At 41.3% G+C, this 25,517-nt stretch overlaps 1 protein-coding gene across 2 annotated transcripts; it reads right to left on the bottom strand.

The window, feature by feature from the left end:
- Positions 1-25,512, bottom strand: sparcl1 (SPARC-like 1). Of its 2 annotated transcripts, none has more exons than XM_072677149.1 (11): positions 25,488-25,512; positions 12,538-12,593; positions 12,294-12,368; positions 10,104-11,033; positions 9,452-9,566; positions 7,410-7,531; positions 5,732-5,852; positions 3,976-4,112; positions 3,384-3,532; positions 1,676-1,824; positions 1-1,165 (listed from the first exon to the last, which is right to left on the bottom strand). In XM_072677149.1, the coding sequence occupies exons 2-11, from the start codon at positions 12,589-12,591 to the stop codon at positions 1,137-1,139; spliced, it is 1,881 nt and encodes a 626-aa protein (XP_072533250.1). In that variant the 5' UTR covers positions 12,592-12,593; positions 25,488-25,512; the 3' UTR covers positions 1-1,136. The 2 variants fall into 2 exon arrangements, with proteins under 2 accessions (XP_072533250.1, XP_072533249.1); XM_072677148.1 differs by lacking the exon at positions 25,488-25,512 and adding an exon at positions 14,364-14,434.
- Positions 25,513-25,517: the final 5 nt, after the last annotated feature.

The following is a 25,517-nucleotide window of genomic DNA, read 5'->3' as shown; positions in this document are numbered from 1 at the left end:
TGATCAATATGTTCATGTTTATTTTACAGGGTCATCTAGTGACAGAACACGCTTACATATTAACATCCTACACTATTTCTACATATTTCTATATCTTTTTTTGGTTTAAATGATTTACTGGACCTCCTACACTCTAATACAAAGGATTCTATCGAGCACTAAAAGGGTCTTTTATCCATTTTTTAAGGTTAATTTCTGATTTTCTACCCTTTTTCTCCCGAATTTGAATCCCCAAAAATTACCCACCACATTCACATTCTCCTTTATCACATGCATGCAATGCTCCCGACACTGGAAGAGTGAAGACTGACACATCGCCTCCCTTCTGAACTGCTGCCGATGCAACATCACCGGGCAACCAAGTTCACTTGGAGGAAAGCGGCATGCATCATCAGCCAGCAGACGCCAGTGCCGGCCAGCATTGCACCGGAGTGATGTGGGGAGAAAGCACCATCTACCCACCCTGAAGAGAGCCAGGCCAATTGTGCTCTCTCGGGGCCCCGGCTGGCGATGGCTAGCAGCATGACCTCTGGTCATAGTGACAGCGCATTATTCCTTATACCGCTGGACCACTTGAGGCCCTGAAATGGGTTCTTTGACCCATAAAGATAGTGGGACCCTTTTTGGTGCTATATAGAACCGTCTCCTACTGATCTGAAGCCTTTCTTTTACTAAAGAACCCTAAAGAAAACATTTTTTTTAAAGCGTATCACATTTCTGAAGGTCATTTTTCAGTGCTGAAGTGCTTTAACGCTTCGGCCCAAACTCAAACTCAGTTCCATCCATTACTAACATGTAAACTTATCCCCTGCTGGAATGCATACAAAAACGCAACATTTCTGTTATTAAAGGTTAAAAAAAACTGACTGCTGTTCCTTCTCCATCTACATACATACAGATCATTCTTCTAACATGTTTTTTGTTTTTTTTTCACCACACAACCACAGACAAAACATTCTTGTCCTTCATTTAAGATCTAGACAAAGCTCAAGGAACAGACTGTACACTCATCATTCTTACTGAACATTTTAACCTACAGGCTCATTTGTTTGTCCAAACAGTGGAGAAGGTCTCCTGTTGGCAGCGTTTCCATGAAGGTCAGACTGTTGAAGGTGAAGGTCTAACACTTCATCATGTTAGAATAGTAGCTTGGTATCCATGTCCTCTGTGGAAATAGTGGAGAAAAGAAATAAAGTAACATAAACCACATAGACAAAAGTATTGGGACACCTGTTCATTCATTGTTTCTTTGTAAATCAAGACTATTAGAGGTTATCCTGTGCTTGTTGTGAGGCAACTGTCTCTTCTGTCCAATGAAGAAGGCTTTCTACTAGCTTTTGGAGGAGCATTGCTGTGAGGATTTGATTGCATTCAGTGACAATAGCATTCCTCAACTCCCAAACTCATCCCAAAAGTCCTGGATGGAGTGCCATCTAAAGGTTATTGTTATTATATAATAATAATAATAATAATAATAAGCTAACAGTATTGTACTGTACTCTTACTGTACGCTTAATGTGACTTGCTTGCTTATTAACCTACTTTACTGGAATCTGCCCCAACACAGGTTCCTCTCTCCTACGCTGTGTGTATTGTAATAATGGACAAGCTGAGCGGACTCAATGCCGACACAGTGTCTTTAAAGCAGAGCAGTCAGGCATGCAGCGACTCTCACCGTCCTTGATGCCGAAACACTGGCACCACTCCCTGAAGGAGACCAGCTTGTCCTTGTCTGCATCACATTCCTGGAAAAAGACTGAAGTGCAGTGCTCCATGGGAACCAGAGGAACACGCAGAGGAGCCAACTCGGAGTGAGTCAGAAACCTGGAACAAAAGAAAACATCAGACTACATCGTCTACTCTGCTCAATCAAAACAGCTCAGGCTTGTGTGTTACTGCAAATGTCTTACATACCAGAGCTGTTTTCTGCCATAAAACACGACCTTGAATGTTCTGCTGCTCTTACAGAACACTGAAGGAGCCCAAACCACAGCTCAAACATCTGCTTTAAGACTGACAACCGACAACCAGTGAAAAAAAGAAAAAAGTAGCTCTAGCTGCTTCATCAACTATTTGCAAAAGTACCTGTTCTTCACTGTTCTGTTCATCAAACTTTTAGCGTTGGCTAAACCTACCTGGCAGTAGCCCTAGCTCCTGCATTAACAGATGAAAAGCGTGTTAACTTTAAGCATTTGATGTAGCGATGGTTTAGAATTCAGAGATGCTCCATAAGAACAAAGGGCAGATTTGAGCTGTAGACACATAAAGAAAGATTGATTGATTGATTTTACATTTGTTTTGCAACTGGAGGCTTAATCAGTAGGTTTTTGTGTCTATAGAGGACGTTCAGGAGAGCTAATGCTAAAGATAACATGAAGCATGCAGCTTAGAAGATACTTAATTTGTAACTTACATTAAGTAAAACCTAGCCTTAACCCTGGTGCTATCCCTAATCCTAACCTTAACCTTAATCAAAAACCTAATTCTAACCCTCATCTTGGCCCTAATACTAATCTTAACCTTAACCTCACCCTAAAACCTAATTTAAACCCTCATCCCGGCCCTAATCCTAACTCTAATCTAAACCTCAACCCAAATCCTAATCCTAACTACCATCTTGGCCCTAATCCTAATCTAAAGCTCAACCCAAAACCTAATTTAAATCCTCATCCCGGCCCTAATCCTAACTCTAATCTTAACCTCAACCCAAATCAGGGTTTTGTGCAGTATTGAGCCGAACGCTACAAACAGCTCATGACGTTTTTTGGTCAGATTTGATCAGTGATGTAAAATCGGCCTTTAAAAGGCCTTTCACCCTCAGTTTAGAGTAGTTCGGTCTCTCCGCATTTATAGAAACAAGAGCCTGGTCTTGTGTGGCTGGAAATAACTGCAAGGAGGCGTTGCAAGAGTTCCCTATCAGCACGGTTAGAACGCTTCTCAACCAATCAGATTGTGAGGTCGGAACTAACTGTGGTATAAATTGTAAGCAAGGCGAGACATTGCTAATTTTTTTATTGAATTTTAGGAAAACTGCCATAATATTAAAAACACCATCATCTGCATAAAATCTGAATTAAATAAAACTTTTAATGCAATCAGATCAGCGGGATCTGAAGACAGAGTACAACACTGCCATCTAGTGGCCATGGTTTAAACACAGCACTAAATGAACCACTGTCTGCCACCAATTGTTATTTATTCATAAAAAAATCAATACTGTGTTTTTGAGAATTGATATAGTATTGCAAAATACTAGCATATGACAATACGTTGATATACTGATATTTTTGTACATTCCTAGGGAGAAACTGGTTCATTTTAGCTGTAGAGGTTGTTTTAGTGGCTGTTATTTTCTCCGGTTGAAAAAAAAAGACACGGCAGACCTGTCCGCCGGATGCTGATCCATTTGTGCGAACTGCCAGTGGACCGGGTAGATGTACATGTGGTAGTTTTTCTCAAAGTCCTGAGCCAGCAGCTCGATGGAATGGTGGCCTGCATGGAGACGCCGCTCACTCTCATAGAGCTTCTGAACCTGTATCATCCACAACAGATTAAAAAATATACATCCATCCACTGCATGTCCAGTAATGTAGCCATGATCCTTTTAAAAATTAAATAGGAACTAAAACCAGGTGACGGATTGCATATCATCACTGTTTATGATAAAATGCATACATAAATAAATAAAATCGATGATAAATTAATGTAGAATATACACTGATCAGCCATAACATTGGTACCACTGATTATCTTTATCTACAGTGACATCTGGGGACTAGCACGGGACTAGACAAGCCGTGCGTGTGCGCATCTGCACATCTGTCTCAGCAATGGGTCATCAGAAGGGGTGTCCACAAACATTTGGACATGTAGTGTAGTTATACAATGGTGTTCACTGATGAGTGTTCACTGGGGAGTGTTCACTGGGGAGTGTTCACTGGGGAGTGTTCACTGGGGAGTGTTATGGATACATACCCTGACTCTCTGCTTGGCCGTGAGGAAGCCGGGAGTCACTGAGTCGTGCTCGAAGAGCTGCAGCAGCACATTCTTCAGCCAGTCCCTCATACGAAGCGGAAACTGCACCAGCTCTGTGTTCAGGCACGGTGGGATAACTGACACACACACACACACACACACAAGCAAATCAATTTATTATTAACGGAAACATTGTATTTATTCAAATTCATTCTTAATTGTATTCTGTTCTGTTGACAACAGCAGATTTGTGATTGGTTTAATGTTTATATTTTAGACCAAAAGCATCTAAAAAGAGAAGAATAGACTCTGAGAGACTTCTGTTTCTGTGCTGATAGAGGCTGAATATCCTAAGAAGCATCACTGCAGGTCTACCAGTATTCATGGCTTCTAAGTTCAGCCATGTTCATGTTCCTCCTCTGCTGCGCTCTCTCTTCACTGGCTTCCTGTAGCTGCTGCCCAGGTAATCAGATTAAGAACCCTGACTCTGGTCTACAAAGCCAAGACTGGACCAGCCAGCCCCTCCATACTTGATGGCAATGGTCAAAAGCTGATCTGCTCCAAGAGCCCTTCCAGCTTCAAGTACGGCTCGGCTCGACCCGCCATCCTTTAAGATCCACGGAAGACGAGCGTCCAGACTTTTTACTGTCCTGCACCAAAGTGGTGGAACGAACTTCCCCTGGGTGTCCGAACAGCAGAGTCCAACACTCGCTGTCTTCAAACCCAGACTGAAGACCCTCCTCCTCTTCTGAGAGTATAGAGTATATGTGAGTGTATAAGCAGAGTGTAGAGTATGTAGAGTATTGTGTCTCCATACTGACTTCTGTATTTAGTAGTATCTAAACTTAGAGGGATCTTCTGGGTTCTAGTCTATACAAACTAGCTAAGGGTATTTTCTGAGTGAACAGTGAAGCTCTTCTGTAAGTGGCTCTGGATCGAGCGTCTGCCAAAGGCCTTAAACGTAAATGTTTAAGTATGTCAGGCAGTCGGTATCGCGCCCTCCCCAAGGGCGATTCCGAGCTGCCGCCCACAGGCCCAAATAAGGACTTCCGCCTCGTTTGTGTTCATGTGTGAGTCGATTCATGTTCATTTGCTTCATGTGTTTCACCTGGGACTGGGGGTACTTAAGGAGTCTCGACACCACCATTCGGTGCCGAGAATTTAACCGTTTGGAGCCTTCAAGATGCCCTGTGGTTCCACTTTGGTCTCAGGTGTGTTTAGGTCAGCTCAGGCGATTCACCCTCGTTTGGTCGTTTGGTCTAGCGGCTGGTTCCCCAGCTCCCCTCATTTAGTTATTAGAGCACAGCTCCTCCCAGTCCCAGGTTTGTTGTGTTCGCTATTTGTGTTGTCACGTTCTGGTTGTGTTCACGGCTTAATGCTGCTCATGTTTTTAATAAACCCTCCTGCATTAGATTCCATCTCAGCGAGTGTTCATCCCTTCACGTCTGGCCTAACACACCATGACAAAGTAATCCAGTATTTAAGCAGTATCTGAGCTGCCACTTTTGTACTGAAAGGTACTTCTCCTCTAATGTGATGTCTGATTTGATCATTATTATACTAATGTAGCAAGCAGGATATCCCAAGACTTGGGCCCTGTTCCCAACATCATGGTATGTAATGTTATGTCACATGACTCGCAGTTATCAAATCCTCCATGAGCTGAATCACACCTTATCTGTGTCTCTGACCACAGTGCCAGCACGCTCATAGCTTTTAACAGCTGCAAGAAAACTGTGCTACAGAGTTGACCTACATTTGCAGGAGCCGGTGTAGTCCAGGTGCAGCCTGTGGCCTTTCTTTGTGCCCTCAAGGCCACATTTAGTGGCAAAGAGCTGGCAGGATGTGTCATACGTCTGGTTGTCGGTTCCACACACCTACAAACACAAAGAGGGACAAAAAGAGTCGTTTTAACCAGCAGACTCTAAAGGGCTGAAGCCTAGTTGTGGCTGTTGTAACTTTCCCTTTAATGGAAAACCTTTATATAAAGTGCTGTGTGGGCAGGACAGTGCTCTGGGAAACTGTACAGCCCATTACAGCCCTAAGAGTCTGTATTGCATTATTTAATGAGTCAAAAATAAGTGAGAAGTAATCTGAAAATAAGAATACAGTTTAGCTACTCTCCCTTACTGGTATGATGACTGAAAAATTCAGGTATATTCGAATTAAAGGATACTAGCTGACGAAACCACTACATAAACACCAAGCGTTGCTTCCAAATTGTGGCTCCCAAACCACATTACTACATCCAGTAGATTAGCCAGACTGAAGAACACCTTCCAGTCCAAAGTCCAAAACTCAACCTTTAAAAATGACTCCAAGTACTCTAAACATACTCTAGGCCTTAATCTCCAGATCCAACCTCCAATCGATCGAGACAAGGGCATGAGGAAGAACCACTGAGAGAAACCAAGACGTGAGGAAGAACCACTGAGAGAAACCAAGACGTGAGGAAGAACCACTGAGAGAAACCAAGACGTGAGGAAGATTCACTGAAAGCAACCAAAACTCAAAAGAGAATCTCTCTGAGAAAATGAAGAAGAACCATTAAGAGGAACCACAATTCCCAAGAACCTCAAGCTACAAGGAGGAAGACATGACAAGACAAGACAACCATATTTACCATTACTGACAGACACAGATGGGATTTGGCTTCCGCTTTTATCCCGTCTGTGCAGTGAACACACACATACACCAGTGAAACACACACAGTGGACACTGAGCACACATGCCCGGAGTGGTGGGCAGCCATTGCAGTGGCGCCCGGGGAGCAGAGAGAGGGTGAAGGGGCTTGATCAAGGGCCCAACAGTGGCAGCTTGCAGAGCCCGGGTATTATACCCACAACCCCCTCATCAATAACCTGGAGCTCTAACCCGCTGAGTCACCACTGCCCACCAAAACTCAAAAGGAGAAACTCTCTATAAGCATGGGGAAGAATTATTGAAAGGACCCAATAATCAAAAAGAACCTCTGTAAGTAACACTGAGAGTAAGCAAGACTCAAACTGAACCTTCCTAAGAGCATGAGGAAGAACCACTAAGAGGATCAAAGACTCAAACGGAGAATCTCCCTAAGAGCATGAGGAAGAACCACTAAGAGGATCAAAGACTCAAACGGAGAATCTCCCTAAGAGCATGAGGAAGAACCACTTAGAGGATCAAAGACTCAAACGGAACCTTCCTAAGAGCATGAGGAAGAACCACTAAGAGGATCAAAGACTCAAACGGAGAACCTCTCTAAGAGCATGAGGAAGAACCACTAAGAGGATCAAAGACTCAAACGGAGAACCTCCCTAAGAGCATGAGGAAGAACCACTTAGAGGATCAAAGACTCAAACGGAGAACCCCCCTAAAAGCATAAATAGGAATCAAAATAGTGGACATCATGTCACAGTAATGATGAATCAACATTTAAACATAACCAGTTTACTCACATGTTCAAACTCAGCGGAACTTGGGGGGCAGTCTGCAGGTTCCTGACACACACATGTCGGTTTCCTCTCTTCATTTAGCTTGCATGCCTTCCCTCGCTTACAGCGGAAGTCCTCACATGGGTCTGTGTGTGATATAATCATATGAAATGTTCACATTTCATATTTACTAATTAATTTTTTTCCCCTAAACTAGATAAATCTACAATATATTCTGACGGAAAGCACAATGATACATGGATCTACAGTCATGTGAAGAAATTAGAAGACCCAATGAAAACCTCAATCTTCAATTGATCAATAATGATAGACAGAGATAATCTGAACCAAACTTACAAATGGAATCAACATTTACAAAATGTAATTGTAATTGTAATGTAAAACGTTATTTTCATGTGAGGTAAAAGTTTGAACCCCCCCAAATGTATTACTACTTCTAAGGTTAAAAAATTAGAATCAGCTGCAGATGATCAGAACATGGTTGGAGAGGATTATTCTGGAGAAGTCTGGAGTCTTATTTAAACCTCAGACGTTTAGTCTGCTCTGCTCCTGATTGATGGTTGAAGTGAGTGGTGAAGATCACCATCATGGCCAGATCCAGAGAGCTTTCTGAGGCCTTTAGAAAGAAGCTGATGATGCAGATGAGTCTGGGAAGGGGTTCAAGAAGATCTCAGGTCACTTGGAAATAAGTTGTTCCACTGTCCACTATATCAAGAGAGCTCAGCAGAGGCAGAGTTCAACCTGCCCAAAGAGCTGATGGTGCAGTTCTACACCGCCACCATAGAATCTGTCACCGCATCCATCACAGTGTAGGGCAGCTCAGCCACCAAACACGACACCCACAGACTGCAGCGCATCATCAGGTCTGCAGAGAGAACCATCGGTGTGAAGTTATCCTCCAATTCAGCCCCAAAGCAAAACCACAAGATGAGCAAAGGCGTCTCCAACAACCCTAAAATATTCTTAATGGTTGCAGGTATCTTTCACCACAGCTGAAGTCAAAGTACAGCATCTACCATCAGAAAGAGACCAAATAAGATGAGGTGTTGAGGTGTCCTCAAATTTCTGCATTCTAAAATACAAGTCCAAATATTTGTGGACACCCCTTCTAATGAATGCATTCAGCTACTTTAAGTTGTACCCATTGCTGACACAGATGTGCACACACACACAGCTTGTCTGAACCCTGAAGAAAAGTACTGCCAATAGAATAAGACTCACTGGAGCAGATGAACCTGAACCTATTGCCACCATGCTGCCTAACACCAGGCGTGGGCTAGAGGGGTATACAGCCCCCCAGCATTGATCTGTGGAGCAGTGAAAGAACGGTGTTCTCTGAAATGATGGTGGAGCTCCATCCAGCACTTTTGGGATACTGAGTTGGGGAGCTGAGGGTGAGGTGGGGTGCGGTGGTGATCATTCAGCCAACATCTTGACCTCACTAACACTCAATACAATCAAATCCTCACAGCAGTACTCCTCCAAAATCTATTAGAAAGCCTTTCACAGACAGTGGAGACAGTTACTCAAACAAAAGCAGGATTAGCACTTTTTCAACACTCTTCTGGAGAAACAACAAAACGAATGAGCAGGTGTCCCAATACTTTTGTCCATTTAGTATATTTGGATGCATTATAGCCATTTATAGCCAGTTATAGCCAAGTTAACAGAAAGACTAAAGCACTAAATGTAGATATTCTGTTCGGGTTAATTCAGTGGATCGCTCTTTCCAGTGTTCAAGAGCTTCACCGTAGCTCAGAGCCCACAAGTCATCTCTCATGAGCTTTACTATAAAAAGAGAGCATTTGCTGGCCTATAAACAGAGTGGGCCGACATTCTTTGGGCTCTGCCAGTTTGGACAGAACACAAACCCCAACCAGCACTCTCTTTGACTCCTTAAGCCCAGGCACTGAGATGGGCGAGGGTTTGTTTGGCTAGCCCCTGGCCGTGGTGCGACAGTGCGTGTTAGAGAAAGCCCTGTTCAGCAGATTCCTGATGAGAGTTCGGGGCTGTAGAGACACAAGTCTGAAACAACACACACTCACCGGCTGAAGCTTCCAGACCGTCTGCCCCCAGGGTGGGCCGGACCACGGGCCTGGTTCTGGGGAACAGCTCCACGGTGGTCCGAATCTGCACAGGGTTGATTCCTACCATAGGAGCCTAGGAAGGGAGCAGCATCAGCAGACATACCATGGATTTAGACAGTGAGCATGAGCTAGCATGTATTTTTAGGATGAGACTCGCCTAACCCATCCGAGTGACAAGTGAACACACATGCCCGAGCAGTGGGCAGCGGCTCTCATCGCTGCAGCTCCCAGGGAGCAGAGGGGGTTAAGGGCCTTGCTCAAAGGTCCAACAGTGGCAGTTTTGACCAGTCCGGGTAATAGAACCCACAACCCTGTCATCAATAGACAGGTGCTCTATCTGCTGAGCCACCACTGCCAAAATACAGATGCTAGCAGTGCTAGTCTTACAGGAACTTCACACATACACAGAGTTGAACTAAGAAGTAGGGGTGTATAAGGGACCTGAGGGCCAGGAGGAGGAGTCCAGGGCATGGCTTACAAAATTTAGATATGTCATAACTCATTTGAAATGTCAAATCTAATATCATCAAAGGATGCTCTATCAGAAGATAATTATTGACCATTCCTTTAATATGTCATTCAGTAAAAAAATTCTGGCTAAAGATCTTACCCACTTCCCATTTTTCCTTCGCTTTGCTTTCTGCAGTGTGTTTACTGAGCTTTCTGGCTCTTTCTCTTGGTTATGATCATGCTCTGATGGATCCTCAGCCACTGAGGGCTGGTCACTTTGCATCTTCCTCAGTCGCTGGGTCTTCTTCTGCTTCTGGCCTTTGCCCTTAGCATGGCCGCGACTTTCATTGGTGTCCTTCTCTACTTCTTTTTCACTGGGAAGACTGTTGTCTGCACTGTCCACACTGTTCTTCTCATCCTGGAGCTCAGCTTCCTTGCTCTCGTTGTCTTCATCAGCATAGTTTTGGTCACTCTCAATGTCCTGAAGTGGCTCGTTCTGCCCTCCCTTGGGTTCTTCAGTGGGCACCAGTTGGTCACTTTGCTTTCTTTGGCTTGCTTCTTTGGTTTCCTCAGCCTCTGCCGAGAGCTGCTGGGAATCGTAGTCTTCCATGGCCGTGGGGAGTTCATCCTCCATGTTCTTTTCCTCTTCCTCCTTAGCTTTGCTAACTGAAGGTTCTGCCTCCTCTGACTTTGAGGGTTGGGGATCTACAGCCTCGCTGTCGGCAGCGTAGTCTAGATCCACTGGTATCTCTGAATCTGTGCTACTCCCCAGTTCCTCCACTTCTGCTTGCTTCTGTTTCTGTGCTTCTCCACCCTTCACTTTGGATTCCTCCTTGCTCTTTTTCTTCTCTTCCTCCAGCTTTCCTTCTTCATCCTCGTCTTCCTGGTCTTTCCCCACGTCCTGCTGTTCCTCCTCAGAAGCCTGAAGGAGTTTAGTGAGTGCCTCTTCACTCAGCAGGACAGGACTGCCTCTGTCATCTCCGTCGGAAATGTCCAGAGCAGCCTCGTCCTCTGGTTCTGGACTGCTGGCCTCAAAGGGGAAAAGAGTTGGTAAGATGGCATCGTCTCCATCGTGTAAGACTGGAGGATTCTGGGAGGAAAAAGAAAAATGATTAAGAATAAATTATTTAATTAAACACCTTAATTACATTTGAGGAGATGCCTCTAAAGAACCACTTTGGTACCCTAAAGAATCTTTCAACAATAGTTCATGTACTGCAAATACTTAATGTGTCCAAATGTTTGTGGACACCCCTTCTGAATGCATGGATGGCACAGATGCACAAATGTACACACAGCTACTTTAGAGAAATGCTGCCAATAGAATAGGACATCTCTTTAAGCCCAGTAGCCTGGGATTTCTGCCACTGCTGGTAGACCTATATGACCGTAAGCTTCAATCACTCCTTTTAGCCAATCATTAACTGTATCTGCTTTCCGACCCATTTTCCACACATCCAACGAGACCCTCACTGCACTGTACCTCCGCTTCTCAATCTATAAATCCCACAACTCCCACACCCCGCACCCCGCAGAACAAAAGAAGCAAGTCAAGAAAAGCAAAGTGACCAACTGGTGCCCACTGAAGAACCCAAGCAAGTGCAGATCGAGCCACTTTTCAGGACATTGAGAGTGACCAAAACGATGCTATAGATGATTATCCTTGTGCAGCGCCATCTGCAGGAGCCTGCAGTTACTACCATCTTAAACGTGCAATGTTTATATGATCTGTTTATTACAAATTATGTGTGGAAACATCATAGATCTGGTCTTTATTTGTAATTTTTCTCATCTGTTATAGATATTAACCAATCAAATAGTTATAGATAGTTTTTTACTTGTTTAAAATATTTTGTATTGAAATTGTACTTTGCTTCTAGTCGTTGAACAAGCAAGATAATAAGTAAGATAATTCCCACTAATAAATTCCACACATAAACAAGAAAAATAGATATAATATAATATTCTTACAATAATCTAATAATAAGAACTATTCTGTATATATATATATATATATATATATATATATATATATATATATATCAACTTGACCTGGTAGGTCCACCTCCCATGTTTAATTGTTTGAAGTGTGTAATCAATAAAAGAAGGTTCTCTAGTCATAGTCCTGGATAACCGCATAGTCCAGAGATTTCCCTGCTCATGACCCTCGAGTCTACAAGCTCGAGTTTAAGAAAAGAGAAGAAGCTGAATCTGTGTAGTGAATTGGACTGGAGGTGCAGAACTAGAGAAGGGCTAGAACTTCAAATATGCCTCAAAGACCAGAGAACAGGAGCACAGAGAGTGAAGTGTCAAACTGCATTGTGTGGGATGCAACAGTGATGAAACGCACCTTTTCCTTAGGAAACTTGGAGACAGGCGTCTGCTTGTGGTGAGACTCGTGCTTTCCACGAGGCTTACATCGCACCTGGAGGAAGAAAAGAGAAGGCATGTCAGAACCCAAAACTAGTCCTGGTACAGACACAGAGCATCAGGAAACAGGTCGGTGACACTAAGCACAGAAGACAGGAGGGATTATTTGACATTACTGGTTGAAAATGCGTCTAAAAACTGTAGCAAATTCCCAGTTTACTTACGGACAGAGCTAAAGCTGAGGCCAAAAGGCACAGGCACAGAAGACGAACCTTCATGCCTGTCAGAGGATGTCAGAAACAGTTTACCACATCATCACAGATCAGATTTATCAAAGAATCCACATCAATACATGCATACATATGCCTTCACTCTATAATCTTCTACATACAACATATGCACAGATATATTCGTCAATATATTCAATGGCCACTTTATTGGAAACCCCTTTCTTGTAGATTCACCATGCTGCACAGCGTCCTCCAGCCCTTAATGACTGGCAGTTTCGCACCATAGAGCTGCTCTCCGCTGAATATGTTTGGGAAACACTGCTGTATCTGATACACACTGCAATGCTACTGCCATGTCAGTCTCACTGCTGGGCTGAGAGCAGTCCACCACCCAAAAATATCTGGACAGCATTGGTCCAGTGGTCAGAAATGGATCAATGAAAAATGGGGTAGTGAGGTTGCGAAGTTGCCCAGTTCTAGAGCCTTCACTCTTCACTAGTCCAGTCTTCACCTACTCAAGTACTGTAGTGGTTGGCCGATGGCTTGAATCACTTGAGCTAAGGCAGATTACGTGGTGGTCTGCACAGTGCAGAGGGTCTTCAGGCTAAGAGACTCAAAAAGTCTCAAAAAAAGAAAAAACTCAGCATAAGTGAATGGAGAACTGACAGCTCTCTTGGCCGTTCTCACGGTGAAGAGTCTTCATCAGCATGCCATCCGTTCGCCCGCCATGATAACCCGGGGCATAAGCGGCCCACTCGGTTGTTGTGGCAACGGGCCTGGGGGATGTGCCCCACTCAAAAGTCACATTCAGATCCAGAGGAGCAAAGCAAACATCAGAAGCTACCAGACTGGAAAAGAGTCCACTACGTACACAAACTTTTGGCTCTCTGGCCAGCAGACAATGTCTCTACTATTGGATCTGTTTGGGAGGACAATGCCTCTGTGGCAGGAGTCCACAACGGGAGCCAAGGGATGAAGATATTGCATGCCAAGAGATGAGGAAAGATGACAATAGTTTTTTCAAGTTAAAATAAATGAGATTTTCTATGTTTTTTTAAGGAAATCTCCTTTAAAATCACTTTAAATATTTGTCAAAACTATTTATGAAAGATTTTGTGTTGAAATCTAATACAAATCTAATGTTTAGCAAAAGATATTTTCATTAAAAACAACAAATATATAAATAAATAATATGACTGACCTTTAAGCAAATTCACTATGAAAACAGCAATATCATAAGACTAGGAATGAAAATAATATAGTTACAGAGTTAAAAGTAACATAAATCTGCTTTATTTATTTGTTTAATGTTGATAAAAATAAGTAAATATGAAATGTATGTTTTTTCAGACAATTTAATGCCCTGAATACACCTCTCCACCATTCATTTATATAAAAATATATTTTTTAAGCTAATCTCTTAAGCTAATCTTTAATAAAAAAATCAGGGAGTGTTTGTGCATGCAGCATATTTGTAATGGGTTTTTGTGATGTAGCTTTTAGAGGCATTAAACTCTTCAGACGTCTCGTTCTATTCACCACCACTGTGAACAGTTCAGGTTCGGTAGTTTGCAAATGACTCTGAATGACTTAGTTTACATCATAATCACGTAATTATATAAATACTGTTATATATATTTCTTGCAAATTATGCAAGAAATATATATAAATATATATAAAACGTACTTTCTTTAGAAGATTATCAACATTAACCATTTTGACTAGTTACAGACGCAGTTACCATCACAGATATTCTGAAAAACTGGTGGAATTTCATCCATTCAAAGATTTTTAGCTATAAGACGGATAAGGAAAAGTACCTGGAGTTTGTAGCTTGTAGAAAAACCCACCAGAACACTGGATTCAACTCAGCTCAGCAGACGCTTCGTCAGTACGACAGTGTGTGAACAGCTAGCTCTCGCACTACACTCTCTCACCTCCCCACTTCCAACACAATCACACAGGGACCCGCAGCACTGTCTAAAGAACACTGAGGCAACGTGGGGAGGGGTGTGTACTGTAGGGGCACAGACAGATACAGCTTGCACAGTGAATAGCCCACTTTAGAGGGGGAAAACTGTCAGGTGCTTGTGTTTATCCGTTCCAGCATATGGAGCAACTACAGCCCACAACTGTAAAAAAAAAAAAAAAAAAAGACAGGACTCTATATAACATAAGAATAAACCCTAATAAGCATAAAGTCAGTGGTCAGTGGGAGTGTCTACCTGTAATTAACTCTATATAACATTAGAATAAACACAAATAAACATAAAGTCAGTGGTCAGTGGGAGTGTCTACCTGTAATTAACTCTATATAACATTAGAATAAACACAAATAAACATAAAGTCAGTGGTCAGTGAGAGTGTCTACCTGTAATTAACTCTATATAACATTAGAATAAACCCTAATAAGCATAAAGTCAGTGGTCAGTGGGAGTGTCTACCTGTAATTAACTCTATATAACATTAGAATAAACCCAAATAAACATAGTCAGTGGTCAGTGAGAGTGTCTACCTGTAATTAACTCTATATAACATTAGAATAAACCCAAATAAACATGAAGTCAGTGGTCAGTGAGTGTCTACTTGTAATTAACTCTATATAACATTAGAATAAACCCAAATAAACATAAAGTCAGTGGTCAGTAAGAGTATCTATCTGTAATTAACTCTATATAACATTGGAATAAACCCAAATAAACAGAAAGTCAGTGGTCAGTAAGAGTATCTATCTGTAATTAACTCTATATAACATTGGAATAAACCTAAATAAACATAAAGTAAGTGGTCAGTGAGAGTGTCTACCTGTAATTAACTCTATATAACATTCGAATAAACCCAAATAAACATAGTAAGTGGTCAGTGAGATTGTCTACCTGTAATTAACTCTATATAACATTAGAATAAACCCTAATAAACATAGTCAGTGGTCAGTGAGTGTCTACCTGTAATTAACTCTATTTAACATAAGAATAACGACAAATAAGCATAAAGTCAGTGGTCAGTGAGAATGTCTACCTGTAATTAACTCTATATAACATTAGAATAAACCCAAATAAACATAGTCAGTGGTCAGTGAGAGTGTCTACATGTAATTAACTCTATATAACATTAGAATAAACCCTAATAAACAGTCAGTGGTCAGTGAGAGTGTCTACCTGTAATTAACTCTATATAACATTACAATAAACCCAAATAAACATAAAGTCAGTGGTCACTGAGAGTGTCTACCTGTAAAACTCTATATAACATTAGAATAAACCCAAATAAACATAAAGTCAGTGGTCACTGAGAGTGTCTACCTGTAATTAACTCTATATAACATTAGAATAAACCCAAATAAACATAAAGTCAGTGGTCAGTGAGAGCGTCTACCTGTAATTAACTCTACATAACATTAGAATAAACCCTAATAAACATAGTCAGTGATCACTGAGAGTGTCTACCTGTAATTAACTCTATACAACATTAGAATAAACCCAAATAAGCATAAAGTCAGTGGTCAGTGAGAGTGTCTACCTGTAATTAACTCTATATAACATTAGAATAAACACAAATAAACGTAAAGTCACCAGCAGCTCACATGATTTATTGTAAAGATGGACTGAATAAACTGAATGACTGAGGCTAATTTACTGCTAACGCTTTCTTTTACAGTCCCTAGGTATCAACTGGGCCCAGTACAAGTCCAAAGTACAGGGTTGTTATTTTGGGTAAGATGATGTTGAGGTCAAACAGTCTTACTGTGGCTTTACTGGCTACTTCCGTTTCCTGATTAAATGTGTGGCATAATAATAGAACGTTATAGTGGGTTTGTTTGTTCTGCCCGTTTTATTACAAATGATTATCAAATTATGACATTATATGACTATGACCCTCATCAGCTTAGGACTTGTTGATTATTTCAGTGTACGTTAGTCAGATTGTCTGGGTAGTTTCTCTCATTTACCCAAAATAACCCCACAGCATTCGCCCAGCTCAAACCCATTTAATATTTCAGTGTAATTCAGTTAGATGTCTTTTTCATAAAGCCCATTTATTATATGTCAAATCTGAGCTCCTCAACATCCTGAAGACCCTAAAGTTGGTCTTTAACAGGTTTGCTTTTCCCTATTTAAGCAAATCTCCTGCTCTCCTCTAGATGGCACTGCATCTTGCTGCTAAGCGTCTAAGCCGACAGTGCTCTGTAATGACCTATCTCTATGGATAGGGTACAGTCCTTTCAGCTGCTTACTAGTCATTGTTACAGCACACTCTCAAAAATGTGGTTCTTCAAGGGTTCTCTAGTAATGGTTCTATAATCATTTGAACACTTAAACAATTGTTTACCTGGATACATCTTATCTGTTTGATGGGAAATCTGTTGCACATTGTTTTTTAAATGATATTTTATAAATATGGAGATGCACATCTATGAAAGACCAACTTTAGGGTCTTCAGGATGTTGAGGAGGATGATTCTGCACAGCACCAAAAAGGGTTCCATTATTGTTGAGTAAAAGAACCATTTTCACTACCAGATATAACCTGTGTTGCTAAGAGTGTACCATCAGAGGCAGGAAACAATTCACTGTAACCCAAACCACTGTGTGACTGTCATCTCAGATATGGAAAGGAGAGGTGAACTGACCGACAGAAAAGCAGGATTTCTGAAGGAAGTGCATTTCTACAATTTCAGTTTTATGACAGATTTGATATCGCTGAACATGAACTTATTTTAGTTTTTATTTATATATTTTTTATTTAATCAGGTCGGTCCCGTTGATACACAATGATCTCTTTTCCAAGGGAAGCCTGGCCAAGCCAGCAGCCTAAAATACGTAACATGTCTACCTGTAATTAACTCTATATAACATTAGAATAAACCCAAATAAACATAAAGTCAATGGTCAGTGAGAGTGTCTACCTATAATTAATTCTATATAACATTAGAATAAACCCAAATAACCATAAAGTCAGTGGTCAGTGAGAGTGTCTACCTGTAATTAACTCTATATAACATTAGAATAAACCCAAATAAACATAAAGTCAGTGGTCAGTGAGAGTGTCTACCTGTAATTAACTCTATATAACATTAGAATAAACACAAATAAACTCTATATAACATTAGAACAAACCCAAATAAACATAAAGTCAATGGTCAGTGAGAGTGTCCACCTGTAATTAACTCTATATAACATTAGAATAAACCCAAACGCACATAAAGTCATCTTAGGAGCTGTTGGTTATTCGCCCAGCTAAAACCTCATTTAATATTTCAGTGTAATTCAGTTAGATGTCTTACTCATAAAGCCCATTTATTAGGTGCCAAATCTGAGCTCCTCAACATCCTGAAGACCCTAAAGTTGGTCTTTCACAGGTTTGCATCTCCATATTTGAGCAAATGTCCTGCTCTCCTCTAGATGGCACTACATCTTGTTGTTAAGCGTCTAAGCCGACAGTGCTACATCAGTTTTAACATTTAAACCAGACAATTCACAATTACACCACGAAACACCAAACAACAACAATTAAATATATAAAATACAATCTAGTTGGATCAACTGTGTTGAATAAAAAACTTTCACACTAAGCAAAAGCAGGAGCGATTAGAGACTGATTCCAGGTTCCTCACAAGATTTCTGAATCTTTTAAGAGAAGTAAGTTCCTCCAGATTCAGAGTGTTCTGCAGTGAATTCCAAGTAGCGGGTGCATAATGCATAAAGGAACGCTTGCCGAATTCAGTGCGAACTTTGGGAACATTAAGCAGATAACAATCATTGGAACCTAGAAAATAAGTACTCTGAGTTCTTGAGATACAACCACATAAATATTTACGCAAAAGAGAAACTGTGCACAGGTGTCTCATTATTTACCATAGAGTATTTCTATTTCTAGGTGTTTCATGTGGGTTTGAGGTGAAATCTACCGACCATCCCTTATTACAAAGGTGGATTATGCTTGAAACAAGCTTGAAAATAATATAGCAATTGATTAAGATACTTAAATATGTACTATATTTCTTTATTCAATCTCAAAATAAGAAATTTTAGTTCAGATATCAGATGATTTCTTCAGAAAGTGTCCCACATGTAGCAGCCCTTGCCTTGAAATGATGAAATTATGTGTATTTACACTTTTGGCCAACACTTGACAGTCATTAAAGTTACCTAAGTGAGGAAATCTGTTCACACAACAATAAAAAAAATAATAATCTGCCAAACAATAGAAGAAAATAATTATACAAACAGCAAAATATCAAGTATTATATGCAGCTTGAACTTCTATAAGGCTCAAAAATAAGATTCATGGCTTTCATTCATGACCCAGCCCTAAATGCTTGTTGGAGGAAACGCTCCAGTCTGTCAGCCCCATGTATAGGCCTTGCTTTCGTAACCTCAAACATTCTACAAAACCAGCCTCAGACTGCTGTCCCTCCTACACCAAGCCTTACTGTCTATACGTCTGACCATATGCTGTACTAAGTACACACAGACTGACTGCAGAGTCCACAAAGCCATAAACAGCACATCCTGCTTTGCATTGAAGGAAACTGCTTGTCTAATATTCTATTTTCAAGCTGTAACCTATATGTCCAAATGTTTGTAGACACCCCTTTTAATGAATGCATTGAGCATTGCACTCATTGCAAATGAACACACATAGCTTTTCTAGTCCCTGCCAATAGAATAGGACTCTCTGGAGCAGATAAATATGAATGCCAGGTGTGGGCTAGAGAGGTATAAAGCCCCCCAGCATGGAGCTCTGGAGCAGTGGAGGAACTGTGTTCTCTGGGATGAGTTGGAGAGTTGGGGAGGGTGAGGTGGGGTGGTGATCATCATCCAACATCCTGACCTCATTAATGGTCCCAGCCTTGTGTAAAAAATAAGTTGACAATAAGACTTACACTTACACTAGAATACACACAAATAAGCATAAAGTCAGTGGTCAGTGAGAATGTCTACCTGTAATTAACTCTATATAACATTAGAATAAACCCAAATAAACATAAAGTCAGTGGTCAGTGAGAGTGTCTACCTGTAATTAACTCTATATAACATTAGAATACACCCTAATAAACATAAAGTCAGTGATCAGTGAGAGTGTCTACCTGTAATTAACTCTATATACCATTAGAATAAACCCAAATACACATAGTCAGTGGTCAGTGAGAGTCTACCTTAATTAACTCTATATAACTTTAGAATAAACCCAGATAAACATAAAGTCAGTGGTCATTGAAAGTGTCTACCTGTAATGAACTCTATATAACATTAGAATAAACCCAAATAAACATAAAGTCAGTGGTTAGTGAGAGTGTCTACCTGTAATTAACTCTATATAACATTAGAATAAACCCAAATAAACATGAAGTCAGTGGTCAGTGAAAGTGTCTACCTGTAAAATGTGAGCCCACGCAAGCCCACAGACCTGAATGGTCCCAGCCTTGTCTGCAAAAAGGTGGCAAGGTGCTAGCTGAGGTCATCAAGGACATTTTCAGCCTCTTTCTGGCTCATTGTCATTACACTACCCAAGTAATCACCTACCAACAGATGTGGGTGGTGAAGCCTAAACCCATATTCAAGTAAAGGTGAAATAATGAAACAACCTGAGTATATATATGAGCAGACAACTTTGAGCGGCCATGGTCTCTAACAGAACCCATGTATTTGCTAAAGAACCTGAGTAGAATCAATCAGAATAAGAATCAGAATCAGATTTATTGGCCAAGTATGTTCACACACACACAAGGAATTTGTTTACCCCATGTCATGTGATCTACCAGGATAGCTTTATAAACAGCCTCAAGTCCTTATTACACTGTCCAAACACAGCCACCAAGCACACAAGGTAGAGCAGACCTTCTTACAACCACTTCTGACCAAACACCAGAACCCAATGCTCTCTAACTTTCCTCAACGAGACCTACTTTCCCAATCTAACACACCCTATTCAGCCAATCAAGCACTTCTGAAAGCAGTAATTAGTTGGATCAGGTAGGGTGGAGTAGGGTTGGGTCCAAAGCCTGTGGGAGGGAGTTGGTAGCTTTTAAGAAGCATGGTCATGTAGCACTGTGGCTGAAGTTGGCTCCTGTTTTACTGTTGCTTGGATTGTATTTGCCTGCCAATCAAATGAATGTAATGCTTTACTGCATCAGCTTTACCACATCAGCTTCAAATGCTACATTAGTATCATATGTGAAAACTGATGCTGTATTTAGGACTCCAGGGTATTCTCTGTATATAAGGGTCTGTTAACATCAGGCATTAACATGCAGTTTGTATCCGGACAGTATCTGGATCTACTTTGACCGGATTCTGTTTACACCACTGGGGCTCAGTGGTTAGAGCTCCGGGCTATTGATGACAGGGTTGTGGGTTCGATACCCAGGCTCTGCAAGCTGCCACTGTTGAGCCTTTGAGCAAGGCCCTTACCTGTCACTTAAATTGCTTCTCCAGTGAGATCAGATGAGGTTGGATTTTACTTTCCCGTCTAAAACAACACACCAATACAAACATCATCATCTCATCAAAACCGTCCTGCTCCTGGAGACTGTTTAAGGGAACGCTGGGGGTTCAACCAACCATGGTACAGAGTTCTCACTTTTCCGTAACCTCAGGAAGAAACAAAACTCTGTAATACTGTTCTGATCTACCGGTAAACACACACAAACACATACATGAGAGAGATAGTGAGGGAGCTAGAGTAATCACTACTCGTATTAACGTAGGTTGTCGATAGACGTATTTCCGCCTGCCGAGATCCGTCTCTGACCACCTCCCAATGTGCTTTCAGAGATCTGATCGTAATGTGATCCCAATGCGTCTCGTGGGTGTTCCCACCTGGCTTTTCATGCGGACAGATGAAATCCGAATGTGATCCGATCAACAAGAAGCAAGGATGGATTAAGGATAGTCTGGGCCCCTGGGCAAAGAGTTTACTGTTCTTTATTAAAGGGGAAACATGAAACTAGTCAAATGGCTTGTTGGTTTCACATAAGTGAAATCACACCCTTGGGCAAATTTAATCGGTGTCAAAGATGGCATTCATCAGACAAACTGCTTGTCTTAAATATAAATAATTGCAAAATTGCTAAATTAATTTGTGTCTCTGCGCTTAAGATAAATTGAACATGATAATTTTGAAACAATACAAATTCAGAAACATTAAGTAAGGGCCTGAATCGCATATTTGCAACAAAACGTCTGTAATGAAATATGGTAGCTTGCCTGGCAATTTGTAGGTCCCAGAAGTCGAAGTCAGAGCAGTGCCACAATGCCTCATCCATTTTCAATAATGGCTAGGGCCGCCAAGAGGCCCTGGGGTCAAAGTCCCTAATAGTCAGAGGATCCTTAAAATGGAGGGCCCTCGGAAATAAAAATATATTGTATCATAAATGTTGATAGGCATGGCAAAATGTTTTGGGCCAGGGCCCCCCTGGTGCCCCCTGACCTCAAGGGCCCCTGGGCGCTGGCCCCACTGGCCCGGTCAGTAATGGCCATGTCAATCCAGCCATGTCAAGAAGGCTGTTAATGCTGTTAAAGTGTTGAGTGTTGTGCATCTTTCGTGTCTAGGGATCATTACACACTCTTTTATTTGACGGTATCCAGGCCTATAGGTACTGCATCTGTGGACTGTGGCTAGGGATATGTTCTGAACTGCAAAGTCGCCCTAAACACAGAGAGTCTTCTCAATGCCATGAATGCAAACTTTTGGTTCCAAGATTTAGGCCTTCATTAGGCCTTCAAGACCCTGAGCGTTCCCCAGTACAGTACAGTGTTACATAGATTACTTACATATAATCTGTGCAGTTACTGACTGTTATATCAGGCCTGTATGAGAGAGAACTTAGGGAGAACTGAGCCAGTTGAGCGACCGAAGCCACAGCGTGAGCATCTCTGAACCCAAATATCATCGCTGTCTAATGAAAACCATGTATCTCCAAAATGGTGACTTCACAGGAGAAGGCACAAATGTTCTTAATGTAAATTAAGAGTTTATTCCAACTCATTTAGAGCATTTCTATTGGTCCATTCAGGGTTCAAACCACAGAGAAAACTAAAAACGGGCAAAAATGGAGATACGTGTTTGTCTGTTTTTTATATTGGACAGCAGCGATGTGTATGAATCATCCACACACCAATGTCCAGCTGTCGCTGTCCCATTTTTACACTTACTGGCCACTTTATTAGATACACCTACCCGGTAGGTTTACTGTTAGCTCATCTATTTCCATGCACAGGTTGTGTTAGTCATCCACTAGCCCATCATCAGCGGTCAGTTTCTGACCACTACACCACTGTTGGCTGGATATTTCCGTTATTGGACTATTCTTAACCACAGTTTCTCCTAAAAGCTCATTTACGAGGGTAACTGTTGGGACACATACCTTGAAAATACATTAAGTTTATAGGTATTTTCATTCGATTTTGGAAATGTTGAATGAATATCGTCATTGTGACGCAAAAACCTTGTATCTCCAAAACAGCAGCTTTACTGGAGAGAGAAAAAACGTTCTTAACTTTCAGTGGAAGTCAATGTAACAAGATTTACAACGTAAAGAACAACTGGCAAATGTAAAAAAACAAGGTTTTTGCATGACAGCAATGTTATGCTGTATTACAGTACATTACATTAACCCTTAACACTCCAAGGTGTGTTACACAGTAACTACAGGGACTTCTGCACAAACTGGTGGGGCTATTCTCTGGACATACAAGTTTGTGATATGTGTATGTATTCTTTACTGTCATGTGCTGAACTTATATGATAGGTCTTATGTGATTTTTACAAAACCTTCCTATAAGGGACTAAACAGGCCATTTCCAACACACCTTCAGACAGAGTTCAGGTTGATGATGTAAATAAACAGCAATCAGGAGCTAAACACCAGCCCAGCTAAAAGAGAGCTCAGCATTCATTTGTAAAGCAGAGTTTGGCCGCCTGACCCACAGCAGCCTCCTCTCGGGCAGACAGTCGAACAGACAGACGTGTGGTTTGTGTATGTGGGATTTCTTGGCAGCTGTGCTGTTTTGATTATGAGGTTGCATTATGAGAGTGTGTGTACAGTGAGGCTGCTGCTTCCTCTGGAAAAAAGAAAAAAAGGAAAACAAAAGGAAGATGACCAAAAAAGGACTTCCAGGAAGTACTGTGGAGTAATTTGGCATCCAGCACATATTGGCCATGATTTTTATTGTCCTTATGAGCTTATCTTCTAGGTGTGGTCTGAGCTTGTGGAAGATTGGTGGGACAATGGTGGAGAAAGGACTGCAGTGGTGACCTACGTGTTGTTAATATGTGTACTATTGGCTTAAAGATTGTGTGTTGTGCAATTAGCCATAACATTAAAACCACCTACCACTGAAGGTGTCCTGTGGTATTTGTCACCAACACACCAGCAGCAGACCCTGGAAGCTGTGAGGTGGGCTCTCCATGGATCACATCAGCAAGCTTTTCACTGGCAGCAATTCACTGGTTGTCCCTTCTTGGAGCATTTTTGGTAGGTACTGACCACTGTACACTGGGAACACACCACAAGTCCTGCCTGATGTTCTGGAGAAGTTCTAACCCGGTCGTCTAGCCGCCATAGTTTGGTTCTTGTCAAAGTGTCTCAGATTCTTACGTTGGCCCATTTTTCCTGCTTCCAACACCTCCATCACCTTCAAGAGCTGACTATTCACGGGCTGCCTAATAAGTAGATCCCACCCTTTGACAGGAGCCAGATAAAACCAGATGAAACCAGATAATCAATGCTATTACTTCATCCGTCCGTGGTTTTAATGATCTGGCGGATTGGTGTATTATTTAAGCTTGCTGAAAAAACAAACAGGCTGCCTCCAGCGCCACCTTCATGGGCCTGTACATCAGTGGGCTCAGGTCACACATTAAGAGGTGGGGCCTGCGTTGGCTTAGTGGTTAGAGGTCTGGGTTTTGATCAGATTTATTTATTTTTATTTACTTGTATTTCATTTAATTTACTCAGTTTAGAGACGTGATAGGACAAGATGGAAAGAATGGAAAATTACATTCATAATTTTCATTTGTATATGTAGTCATAATGTATTATTATTGTATATGTATTATTTAATACATTTATTTATTATTTATTTATATTTATTTACATATATTATTTATTTACTTGCCTTTTTCGGGATGGAAAAAATGGTAAATTACATTCAATGGAAAAATATTTTATTCTATTTAGTCATTTTGGAGCATTTCTATTGGTCCATTCATCATGAAATTTTGACACAGTGTAAAAATTAAAAAAAAAATAATAAAAAAAAAATGCATAATTTCTTTTGGGTTTTTTTTGTTTGTTTGTTTGTTTGTTTTGAAGGATTGAAGGAATGGGCAATGAAAGTATGGGATCCGCTTGGAGTGAAGCGAGTGGGAATGAAGTACATTCAATACATTGCTTGTTTCAGTCCACCCTACAGTATCCGGCCTTGCAGCTTATAGGTTATGTAAGAGCTACGGCTCGTGCATGCTTTCATAATTATAACCTTTACAATAAAACCCCAAAATATGCCGAAGCGGACTGTAGCTGCCCCAGTTGCTGGTTTCCATTACTTCAATGGATGATTCACTCAATGTAGGCCTATGGTTTGTTTATACAGCATGCCCTTAATTACATGCAGAGGTGTATAGAAAAAAACACATACACACACACACACAAACACACATACACACACATACACATGCACACACAGACAGTTCCCAAGTTGGTATGCCCTCATTATACACTTCCTGCCCTGTGTGGGATGAGACTATGGGCATGCTCAGTGTGCTCAGTCCAGACACCCTATAGTTTACCACCTCAAAATAGATCTACAGAAGAGGAAGAGGAGGGGTAGAGTGTGTGTACAGTATTCCGAGTGCATGTGTGTATGTGTGTGTGCATGCCCCTGCCCACACAGCAGTCGTGGTAAAGCTGAGCTGGCAAGAAGGAAGTGATGCTCTCACCTTAACAGAGATAAATAGAGACTCCTGCAC

The sequence above is a fragment of the Salminus brasiliensis genome, chromosome 4, assembly GCF_030463535.1.
Source record: "Salminus brasiliensis chromosome 4, fSalBra1.hap2, whole genome shotgun sequence".
In the NCBI taxonomy this organism is placed as follows: Eukaryota; Metazoa; Chordata; class Actinopteri; order Characiformes; family Bryconidae; genus Salminus; species Salminus brasiliensis.
Note: the sequence above shows the minus strand (reverse complement) of the source record. Positions and strands in the feature narration are given on the sequence as shown.